At 42.1% G+C, this 12765-nt stretch overlaps 1 protein-coding gene across 4 annotated transcripts in view; it reads left to right on the top strand.

Moving 5' to 3' along the window:
• The first annotated feature begins 10885 nt into the window (after positions 1-10885).
• Positions 10886-12765, top strand: part of RIC1 (RIC1 homolog, RAB6A GEF complex partner 1) — a 57495-nt gene continuing 55615 nt past the window's right edge. For all 4 annotated transcript variants that reach the window (XR_005931531.1, XM_030003664.2, XM_030003665.2 and 1 more), the window contains exon 1: positions 10886-11108. Coding sequence is in view for 3 of the 4 variants with exons in the window: in XM_030003664.2 (XP_029859524.1) it covers positions 10968-11108 (141 nt within the window). In the remaining variant the exon portion in view is untranslated. The remainder of the gene's footprint in view (positions 11109-12765) is intronic.

Below are 12765 nucleotides of genomic sequence, written 5' to 3'. Positions count from 1 at the left end.
AGGACTCTGCCTGTAACATGGGCATTTTGTTTTACTGTCTCAGCAAGAGGTATATTATTTTGAAATCCAGTTCTTAGTGGGAGTATGAAGGAAGGAGGGATGAAATGTCAGTATTTCAAGGACTGTTACAAAACTTAGGGAAAAGGATCACAAGACAGAAGTCTTACAAGGCCAAGGACATCACATGACTCAAGACAGCATGTGCACATGACAAAGACCTTTTAAATTCAGCTTTTCTCCAGATGTTGCTAAGCAATGGCATATCTGGCTTTCCCATGTATACATAGAGCTAAATCCTGAGGGGCACCGAGCTCTTGCAAGTCCCTTTATGTTCAATGAAGCTGCAAATACTGAACAGTTTCCAGGACAAGACCTATACGCTTAATAATTCTACTGACTTCAGTTATGCATGTCCTGTGTTGGCTTACAAGTCTTGCAAGCTTGTAATTTTTTCCACCTGAAAAAGCAAAGGTTGCAAGCGCGGTTTTGCCTGTATGTCTTCCCATAAGCTCTCAGATGTCTGTCAAAGGAATTAAACAGAAAATAAAATTTTGCAAATCCACCTATTAAAAATGAATTTGTAATTGGTGAGTCACTAAGGTTCCTTTTTCCATGTCAATAGAGATTAATTAGAATTCTATCTATTTGTACACAGTTTCTAGATAAAATGGTTACTCTGTCGAAGAACACAAACATGGCATTTTGAAATGTGTTGCCTGAGTAAAAGCTGAAGGAGGATCATTGGATACTGTGGATGAAGCATTAGAATTTCGCCTCATTTAATGTTAGGGACTGCTCATGGACTATGTATTATGCATCCCAAATGGAGGTGGCATAGAAATGACAGTGGTTTTGATCCTGGACATTATGATTTTTATTCTTTATGCAATCTTATTCATGCTCTTCAAGGAACAATAGGTACTGGCTGATCCACTGATTTTGGAAAAAATCATAAAATGGGGAGAAGACGTGTCTACAACATAACAGCCTACTCAAGAAGTGGACCCACTGACTTCCTCCTTCCATTTATTCAGTACCTGTCCAAAGGCAAGCTTCACTGGATACTCCCTAGGTCTTATACTGGAAAGGACAGTGAACACCAGGTTCTTATTCATACTGTCAAGTTTGGTAAGATTTTGCAATGTTTCCCCCTCATCTCTTCCCTCCGTGATTCTCATGTAAACACAAACCACACTCATATAAGCATGGACATGCAGGAGTTGGCCTGATCCAGTTCCTCCTCTCCAGCTGATCAGTCTTGAAGGTCAATAGTGAAACATGCACATGCCCTCACTCACATATCTTACATGCACATTCATATTCGCAGTCCTTTTCAGGTCACGTACAAAATTTTCCACATTCTGTTCGCTGACTTTAACCCTGAGTCAGATCCTAGTCAGCAGCCTGCAGTCCTGAGGCCTTTGATCATTCTTGTTGCTCTTGGTGCCCTTTTTGGTGTGAAAGGGTGAGAACAGCCAACAGTGTTCAAGTGGCAAGAACAACTTGAACACACTAATAAAATAACGTTCTCATTACTACCAGTAAAGTAATGTTAAGATGGTATTTATTAGGGCAAAACTTCAATGATTAAAAAAGTGTTTAAGAGTTGATATTGTAGCCCTGGTTTAGGAGTGCATAAAAAACATGCTTCACTAATTTGCAATGTGTGAATAAAAAACTCTCATCTTCACAGTAAGGCACACTGAAAGTACTAAAGTGTTTAATGTATTTCAGTACCACTGAAGCCAATGTGAATCACCAAAGCACTTAAAGCACATGCTTGCTAAACTGGAGTCTTCTGACTAAACTTCTTGCTGCATCTGATCTCTATCAGGCATGCACATTTTCAGTCACAGAGATTATTTCAACATATTAGGGGCTGGCCAACAATTTTTGTTGACCTACATAAGTAAAACAGAAAAATAACTCTTAATATGGAAGTATAGTATTCTGACTAAAACCTAGTAATTATTTTTAATAAGACTGTAAATATGCCAGTCACTCTGAGACCTATGGTTCCCAGGATTGTTTAAGAACAATTGATGCCATGTTTCATCATACAATTCCAAAAAGATGAGTAATGGAAACATTTCTGCCTGAGTATGTCCTTATTTTGCATTAATTGTCCTTTATTTACTATAAGTATTGAGCCAAGTCATAAAGCAGTATCTGAACTGGAAAACTGGCATCCAATGACACATAACATGCTCACCAAAACAAGTAAGCATCTATGTACAGAATTGTTTTGTTCTGCCAGCATTCCAACCAGTTTGCTTCCTACTCAATAGTTTTGTGGGTATGGTCTACAAAAGCTGGAATGCTTCTCTATTTTTTATTAAGATCATATCACTGAAAACAAGTGCTTTGATTACATTTAGGAAAATGTCTATTTAACTCTGTCAAGGAACTGCTGAAAGGTTGGCATGGTTCAGTGACTGAAAAAATGTGACTACTGGAGTGTAGCCTAAAAGCAGAAGTTCATATAGCACTTCCCATTTTATTTTGCTGTTTTGATGTTATCTAATTTACATCCCCAGAAGAACAAGCTCTATAGCTCCACACAGTGTTTATTTACAAACGTCAAACCTCTAAACAGGCCACAGGATAGTTAATTAGAGATTTTTCTAAATGTGGATAAAGTCAACCACCTCTCTAGAATTTTTCCAATGCATTCTTCTTTAATGGGTTTACTTTTCTGATAGGTTATTTAATATTTGTGAGGTCCATCTAAGAACATAACTGACAGTATTCACAATTCTTGTGTGTGTATATATTACCAGCTAGTCCTGGTGTTGCATCTTTTGCCCCTTCGGCTCTTCAGCTGACATTAAGTACAAGCTTCTGCTTGACAAACAGCTAGGAATCTGTCTCCTTAACTAATTTACACACATAACAATTTGGTGAGGCACATATTATTAGCAAGATTTTAACAACAAAGACTTAGGTGACTTCCTAGACACCACACGGATGTCCCTGCATGGTCTCAGACCAGAAGTCAGAACTCTTGGCATATAGTTGTCCTCAATGCTCTGAGCCTCCTGATTGGAAAACATACTTTGATGTGCAGGAGATAGGCATGAAGAAGAGCAATTTACTCATAAATACAGTAATGAAAAGGCTCTACTTTAGGCTGATTATATTCTTGCATTGAATGGGTTATCATTTAATCAATGATGATTTGGAATGAGGAATCAGTTTTCATGTAATTTACCAAGAGATAAATGACTTCTGAGTTTTGTCCTGCAACTGGGAGATATTTTAAGCCGCAAGAGATAGATCATTAACAAATAGAAAAAAAAACAGAGTTTGAAAATAATTTCTTTTGGATTGGACTTGAACAGGAAACAGCTCAAAATATGATGCCTCCTCTGACAGTGACAATTTCAGTTGTACTTGCAGCTGTATTTTAGGCATGTTCGGCCAGCTTCACCTCAGTATCAACTTGGCTGAATCTGCCTTATAAAAGAGCTGATTTTTTTTTCAGTGTAGTCACCGATCACAAAGAACTAAAAACTGAACTGATCGCGCATTTCTTTCAGACACAGCCAGATCAGTATAGACAGAGATGAGTTCCTAAGGGGAAGAGAGATGGAAACTGGAATATCTGTTGCCCAGGATGCTGTATGGTTGTAACACACAAAGTGATAGGAAACCAGGGTCTTGAAACAAGTGTGTAATTTCTTTGCGTAGCACTTCAGGGATGTTCACTTACAGCACTCTGTGTTTGTTTCCAAGCAGCTTGGGAATAAAACTCCAAAGTTCAGATGATGCTCCGCTAGCAAAATATTTTAAAAGAACTAGCTGAACCGTATAAAAATGTTATCAAAATAGAGTGGAATTGCTATAGCTCTCTTTGCTTACCAAATAAAAGCCTGCAGAGGGCACTGCTAATGCTATAGGCACCTTAAAACACTGTCAGAGGTTATTTAATATGCATCTCAGTCCAGACAAGTGCCTACAATGAAGACACACAGAAGATGAAATTAAGGTTAATATCCACTAATCACAGACAAGAAAATCCCTCTGTTTTCTTCTTTTCTTTTACTTTGTCCCTTGTATCTGCTCAAGAAGATACTTGCAAATGTGTTTTGCATCTTGACACCTGTAAGTCAGGATCCTGCTTCTTGGATAGAGATGGTGTCACAGGCTGCTGATGATGTCCGACAGCCTACCAGATCAGATTCCTGCCTCCAACATGTATGTTTTCCTTCACTGTTCATCTTCAGACTGAAAACATTCTTCTTCAAATTCAACAGGGAAGTCAGGGCATGATCTATTACAGGTAACACTGTATCCATAACACAAGTGTTATGGATAACATGTATCAATCTAATATGTATAGCAAGACAATTCAAGTGCACTGCTGTGAGTTTCAGATGATACAACACAGCAAATGTTCACAAAATTCCAGAAACACCTAGTAAAACCAATAATTTAAATGTATAACATACAAGTCTAGGTCATCCTATCTACCAATGCTTCCACATGCAAGAGCTCCTATCTCTCCATTTTGTCTACAATTCCCATATGCATGTAATATACTGTAACCGTACTGTGTACCCCATACTTCAGGTAGAGGGTGGTACCTGTTAAAAACATGCAGCCATCACCCCATAAAAGCTTAATTAATTGCCCTCCACAGATGGCAGCTTGCATGGTTCTTCAGTCAGTTTACAGTGCATAGAAAATGTTTTTCCAGCACTGCTTTATACTGAAAATGATGTTAGAAAATGCATACCAAGAGTCATTTAGCTCATTCTACAATCACTTTTTCCTCCTGGAAAGCCATATATCATTTGTATATAGCCTCTTTATTGATCAGAGTTGATCCAATCCAATTAAATGATCTGCAGTTCATAATGTTGGTGCTTTCCTTAAGAGGCTGCATTGCATGTTTCAGAATCCAAAAGAATAACTTATTTCCTAAAGCCAAGACTTTAAAAATTATCTGTGATTCTGGATGTTTCAGATTCCTAGTATCAAATTTCAAACATCTTCAGGGAATGCAATTCTCTAGACGTATTCAGAAACCACAATGGCTTTTGGCAAAGTAATTGCGTGCACAAAGCAAACACTTCAGTGGTAGGCTACATGAAACTAAGAGCATATTCATAAGTCACTGAAACCCAGATAATAAAGGCTGAAAGAAGATAATGTATTTCTAGGGATATTTTCACTGATGTAGAAGAATTTTTTAAAAAATACCCCCCATACTGAATTTATAGCAGTTATGAAAACAAAACTGAAGTCCACAGTATTGTTTCTATATGGATTTTATTCCAAAGAACCCAAATCTTCTGAAAATGTTGTGGTAGCTATGTTCAATCTGATAGCCCATGGTTTTGGCACATGTATTTATTGACACTGACAATGATTAATCCATTAAGTGATATGGGTTGCTTCCAGAACTTTCAAATCTGTTTCTCCCTTCATATTTGGCTTTATATATTTTGTGTGGCTGTTAACATATGGATAAGAGCTCTGCTTTGATCTCCCTTTCTATTTTCTCAGAGACAAGTAAACATAAGAAAGTATTCTGGGCCCAAATGTATTTGATTTCTAACCTAACTAAGCCATAACTATGACTTTATTGTAATATTTGTATACACATATATTTCCACTTCAGAATTCACTAGCAGACTTACTAATTTACTTGCAAATTTTAGGTTTGGGTTCTTGAATGCTTGGTGAAAGCCACTTCTGAATAATATATACATTTCCAAAATTCAGAATAAAAATGTGTCAGTTGTTCAGTTCATCAACTGAAAAAACCCCAGAGATATTATTTCAAAACTCTATTGCAAAACTCCAGAAATGTGAGTTCTAACACTACTGGTTTATACTGCTGGTAAGTTACATGAATTGTCCAGTGAGAAAATGAAAACAGTACTGTGTGACTTGTGTGAAATGACATACCACTATAAAATGGATGGTGAGTATTTACAGGAAATTAGAGAATGATCTGAAACCAATTACTAACTGCATAAACTTACAAATTATCAAATGGTAAATAGTTGCCAAATGATTTTGTGACCATTTGTGAATAATTGCTAGGGAAAACAGGTGGAATGTATCCAATTAATTTTATTACTTGCACTTAACTTTGCTCAGGATCAGGTTTTTATTTTATTTAACCATAGCTGGGTGTAAAAATAAAAAATAATTTGACAGAAAGTGAGTATAAACATAATCATTAATCCAAAAGAACTGTACTGGTCTATTCCAGAATGACTGTTTTGTGTGGTACAATGATGGAGTCTAGCTATTATAAATGAGTATTGTCCCAGTATTTCAGGTCATATACTGTATATAAGCACTGATTGCTGACTTAGATTTTGCAGTAACAAGAGAATAAACTGTTCTTACCCTTCTTTCTAACAGTCTCTTCAAAGGAATACTCCTTCCATTTCTCTTGGCTGAATTCAGAAAATGTCTGCAATAATCAGAGTGATTTTTCTCTGTGCTTTAATAAAACTCATGACTTTGCAGCTGCCTAGACTTAGCATTCAATCCACTGTTTGGTTTTTTTTTTTAATTTTCCTTTTAAAATACAAAAGATTTTCCTGTGGTGTTATAGCATGTTATAGCAAGTAACTTCCCTTTTACTGTTTGGGTTTTTTTTTTTTTAATTTCTGGTATTAATAATTTGATATTTCCTTAGATTTCATGTTTAAGGATGATAACAACCATTATAATTCACCCCCTGAAATTATCTCTGTGGATGGTCTATAGGAAAATGAGCTGAATATTTGCCCTACCTTGTTCTGTTTACATGGATCTGTTCTCAGTGAAAAAGTCAATTTTTGGTGGGTCAAAGGATGACTAATGAAATAGGTAGTTTAAATAACAGGCTAATCTATGGCAACCTTCACATTTCAGCAGCAGAAATCTGCAAGGTAAAGGACTCATTTGTTCCATAACCAGTTCTAAGAATTCAAGCTGACTTTAAATAAAGATATTTTGATGTACATAACACAGATGTTCACACATTGTCACACACCTTCTGTGGCTTATGTGACATAACGCCTACATCTGTAAGCAGCATGGCAAAAATGTCATGCCATTGACTATGACCATGCTTCGCTAACAGTCTAAGTTTTTTTTGGCTTTGAGCTACATTGCTGGTAGTGATAATAGTGGAGGGAGGGATCTTTCTTTTTTTTCAATTTCACATACAAGGACTGACCTTCCATAATTGTTCATGCAACAGCTGCAGATATAACATTAGGTGAGAGCTAGCTGCACAATCTAAATGACAGTTCACGGCAATAGCTGCAAAGCAATGCCAGGAGTCTTAACAGTGGCAACTGTGCAGAATACCTACCCTCCTGCAACATTTTCATCCTGTATCTACTTTTGCCACCAGCAGTGTCCTCTCCTTCCTTTCACTAGCCTGCTAATATCAGGACTTAGGTATCTAGACTTACAATATTTCAATGCCCCTGGATGTTCCCACAGCTCTGCATGAGCTCTTCCTTTTCAGGACACAGCTATCTCAAGAGTGCAGTTTCCAAAACAACATGGCTGTCACTGAGTAGGCAGCTGCAAGTAACTCTTGTCTTCAACTAGGTGAACTTGATGACAACTGACAACTGGACCTCTGTGTATAAAACGTCTTTCACAGTTCCACTGAGCTTTGTTATCACAGTCTCGCTGCTATATAGTGTAATTGTGCCTTGGTAGCCACTGCCAGATCTGTTCAAGAAACTCTGTGAGCTTGGTGCCCTGCATGCAATTCATTTCTACACAACTTTTGTGTCCCAGGGTATTATTATTCCCAGAGTTACATTCCCATACTGCAACACTGGGAAATGTGCTTATGTTTTCGTACTCAAGTACAAACAGCCTATGACTAAAAAAAGTCTATTATTACCAAATTACCATCCTAAGCATCTAAGTATGTTCTTGATTCAGCCCACAAAAATGTACCAAAAATGACATAGTTTAATCATATTCCTATCACTGATGTGAGGATTTTGACAGTCACACTTTTAATGAAACACTGCACCATCATTATTTCTAATTTCAATTATGTGCCTCATGCCTCTCCACAAAGAAAGCAACAATAGCAGCAACACAAACATTACAAAGACTTCAGTCCATTTACTTTTTGCACAATGTACAGGTACAACAAAATGCTATAATGTAGTTGTCACTAACAGCAGTAGCTGTTTCCTTCATTAATGCTGCTCTCAGCACACAACCTGGCATTGTTCTGCAGGAACAGCACGAGCTGGAAGCATGTTTACCTCTTATGTGTACACATGCATTAGGATGCTGTAGCATTAACTAAGGAAGCTACAAAGTCGTATGAAAGACATGCAGGTGCCTTACGAATTGCTTCATGGATTTTCTTTGAGAAATTTCTCTGTACTTTCATCAAGATGAACTTGGCAAAATCTAATTAATCCAGAAGAAGGACAATTCTAAAAGTCCTACCTATTCTTCAGGATGTATTGTGCCATTTATTTTGTAATATGAGGAACGTAAGGGGTGTTAATAAATGAGATGCTGCTACACTCCTGAATATTATTTCCATTTCCTAATTTAGAAGACTAGCTATTAAAAAAGCAGGCCGAAAAGGGTTCAGAGGAGAGACTATAGCAAGGAGGGTGTTTGTAGCAGAAGTGCTGACTGGCACCTATCTGGCAGCAGTGAATTTGATGGTAAGGCATTTCCAAGTTGCCCACTTAAAAGTCATGGGTACGAAGTATCTTGCTATTTTCCTCCTTCACTATATTCTTTTTCACGGCATAATACAGTTTTGTCTGGATTGTAATATACACATCTTTATAACTCACTTCTCATTTTCTGTTTGTGTTCAGACAGAAATATTTCATCTGAAATGCGGTATTCATATGGTAACAACAACAATTTATTAGCATAAAGATGTTTGTTAGGAGACAGCAGGCCTTAGACACGGGGAGAGACCATGTTCTTTGAAGGGAACTGGGTAATTTGCATCCAGTGAGACCTGTTTCAGGATAGCTCAGTCCAGAGGAACTCCTCTAGCAAACAGTGCTGGGACACTGGTTCAGTAAACTTTCCTGATTTCTACCAGTAGCTATTCTTTCCAATACAGGCATTGCCCTTGCAACGGTGTGGACATCTACCTTTAGTTCTCTTCCACCTCCATTTATTTTCCAGTTACAAGAGAAGACTAACAAGTCTCATTCACTACATCTAAAGCTACAGCTTTAGTTTCTACTTTTCATCCTTCACAGCACATGCTCCTGTTCTCTCCTTAGTGTGCGAATAACAGCATTTGGGCAAGCATGGGAACAAGATTAAGGAACAGGTCTTGGATGGAAAAAAAACTAGCAAGAAGAAAAACCCCAAAGTTTCTTTAGGTTAATTAGGTCCTTGATCCAACTCGTCTCTTGGGAGAAATGTTTGGGGCAGCAACTGGCAGCAGCTTGACGCCAACGCCACGATGCCGCACACACGCTGCGTGAGCAACTGTTCCCTGCGCCTGCGCTCACCTTGTCCCCAAAACACGGCCTTGACGGCAACGCGCGCGCCCGCAGGTCCTTCTCACCCAGACTTCTCTTTATCACCTACAGCAGCCCTGCCCGGAACCCCTCTGTCACGAAACGACCTCTTCATCTCCCAAGCCGCCGGCTGGGCGCGGAAGGGACCTACTTCGTGCGAATGGTCCGACCGCACCCGGCCCAGACGCAGGCCGGGGCCTCCCGGGGCCGTGAGGCGTCAGCAGTCCCAGCGCCGGCGGCGGCAGCCAGAGGCCGAGCCGTACGCCGGCACCGCAGCCTCCCGGCTTGCCTGTTCGGGACGTGCCCTGCGGGCTCGTCCGGGGCCGGCGGACGGGACGGGACGGGAAGAAGGGGGGCCCCGGTCCCGGCCCCCGCACCCCTCCTCGCCCAACAGCCCCCCACGCATGCGCAGACCGCCACCACAGGCCACCGGACACCCCCACCCACCCCCCGCGCTAACTGCCGGACGGCGCCTTTGCGCGCTTGCGCAGAATACGCCTGCCTGCCTGCCTGCCTCCCTTCCCCTTCCCCTTCCCCTTCCCCTTCCCCTTCCCCTTCCCCTTCCCCGCCCTCCTCTGCACGCGCATGCGCTTGCGCTCTTCCGCCCATCCCCTCCCCGCCTCCGACGCCGGAGCGCGCCTTTTCGCCCGGAACCTTGACACGGAGTCTCTCGGGGCCGGGGGCGGGAGCCTCGGACGCCTCTGACGTCACTTCCGCGCGGCCCCGCCGCCGGGGCCAATGGGCGCCTCCGGTCGTGGCCCCGCCCCGCCGCCGCCCTCCCCCTCCCTCCCTCCGCTGCCGGGCCGCCGTCGCGCTCGGAGCCGCGGCGTTCAGACGCCGTAGCGGGGGAGGAGGAGGAGGAGGAGGAGGAGGAGGAGGAGGAGGAGGAGATGGCGGCGAGGGCCTCGGCGGCGACAACGACGACGACAGCGACAACAACAACGACGACGACGACAGCGACAGCGACACGGAGAGCGGGCGGGCGAGGCACCCGCAGGAGGGAGGAGCCGCCGCTGCAGCCGCCGCAGCTCCCGCGGGCCCGCTCGGAGCAGTGACCGGCCGCCTCCCCCACCGCCTCCCTCAGGCCCCGGTCCGCTTGGCTCTCGCCCCTCCGCGGACTCGCCTCCGCCTCTGCCCTCGGCGGCTGCGGCGCTCCCCGCCCCCACGCCCGCGCGAGAGCACCGGCGGCGGCGGCGGCGGCGGCTGGGGCGACGGCCCGCGACCCCCAGCGGCAGGGAGGCCTCGGCCGCCCCCCTCCCGGACGCGGGCGGCGGCGGTGAGCCGAGGGGTCCCGTCGTCTCGCTGGTGATTATGCGTGGCGGGCCCCGGGCCGGTGGTCAGAGCCCTTCGTCTGGAGGCCGTCGAGCGGGCAGCGAGCCCTCCTGCCTCTCTCCTTCGGCTGATGTCCCCGCCGTCCCCCGCCTAGGCTAGAGTAAGCTGAGAGCCCGCTTCTCGGGAAGAGGGAAATCTACAGCCATGTATTTTCTCAGCGGCTGGCCCAAGAGGCTGTTGTGTCCTCTGGAGTCCCAGGAGCAGCCTCTTCACATCCAGACGGATCCCCAGAGAGCTTTCTTCGCGGTCTTGTCCCCATCTCAGCTGAGCATCTGGTACTGCAGAGTGAGTATCCATCCTCCTGTTAGCCCTCAGACCCCGCTCTCCCAGCTGAAAAGAGCTCTCATCTGTAAAGTGGGGTTTTTTTTCGTTCCTGTTCCAGAAGGGGTTATAAAATTTGGGACTAAAGCTTACAGATGACTTCCATTATTTGTGAATCAGAGCTGTTAAGCCACGATGTTTACTGATAGTAATGTCACGTTGAGAAAATATGTAAGATCAATCTGCTTGGAGTTAACACCTGTTATTCCTGAAAATGAGCCTTCTAACCAACTATTTTTTTCCACTTTGACTTTAAATAACGCTTAAGCTTAATATAAAGAGTGTTTAGCAGTGCCTTTTTTTCAAATATGCTTAATGTCTTCTGCCTTCATATGTTCTGTGTTTTGTATAAAAAAAAAAAATGTAGGAGGTATGAAACGCGTTTTTTATAAAACAGAGAACAGACTATAACATTCTCTGTAATGGTATAACACAGAAGTTCACAAACTTTTCTTTTTGTGAAAAGTTTAAAAGTTTTGTGGCCCTAAACAGAAGAATTGTCATGGCTTTTGCATGGAAGTTGCTGCTCTAGCAACACCCGCTTTGAGACTACATGAATAATTGACATTAAATGCCTTGCTTTGAATTCACTTGGAATTAGTGTGGTAACAAAAATGCTGTTTGTCAGTTTGATTTGATGCAGTCAATGAAACAGCTGTGACATTGACTTTAAATTTTGATGCTGGATCCCTTTAAATACTGCCTAGATTAGACCCTAGATCTGTCTATAAATATCTCCAACTCCAGATAATTTACAGAGTTCATCTCAGGTTACAGGAGAGAACTAACAATCCAATTTTAGAAAGCTGATACTGAAAGGTATCAGATGATAGTCATAGCCTTAAAATCTTGTTTTAAGTTATACTGAGATTTCATTGCTTTACCTTGTGTTGTGCTCTGCATGGCTGTTCATTAGTTCCTGGGTGGGGTGCTGATGCTTTTTTTTAACCTATACCAGTAGCCAGCTAGGACATACCAGCCCAGTAACTATGCTGTGTGAACATCATCATGAGGCCTCTGTTTTGTTACATTTGTGGCACATAGTGTAGATAAAGCGTATGCCCTTCTAGCTTTTGCCAGTTGGTAAGGCTATGGTTGTAGTCTGTCAGCAGAGCACAACTGATTTTCTTTTCCAGGAAAATACATAAAGAAGAACAGGCTTGTAGGATGCTTCTCAGGATGTGCCTTGTTGTCTAGAATGTAGTTTACTTTATGGTCTGTTCCTCAGGACAACGTTCATTAACTTACATGTTCATTAGCTTACGTGCTTGGACTTGTTTTGAAATGTTAAATGTTGTATAACTGGCTACAGGCAGAGCACTAAAAGAATTCACTCGATGGAGAAAAGTTGAGGTAACTTACAGGTCATTAAAATGTTTTAAATATATTTTAGTTCAGTATATAATGGCTGGTTTTGAGGAAGGTGCTGACTTTGCCAGGCTTGATCACTGACTGATCTTAGACTAAAAACGATGTTACAATCTCACCACCTCTGTGGACATCCAGCTGTTAGCAATATCCTGCAAGAGAAAGGTTTCTGTTAAGGGCATTTCATTTTTTAAGAGAATCTCTTGCATTATTTTCTATGCATATAGCTGGGGTTTTGGGTGGGGTTTTTTTT

This window comes from Aquila chrysaetos, chromosome Z, assembly GCF_900496995.4.
Source record: "Aquila chrysaetos chrysaetos chromosome Z, bAquChr1.4, whole genome shotgun sequence".
NCBI lineage: Eukaryota > Metazoa > Chordata > Aves > Accipitriformes > Accipitridae > Aquila > Aquila chrysaetos.
This window is presented reverse-complemented; position numbering and strand designations above follow the sequence as displayed.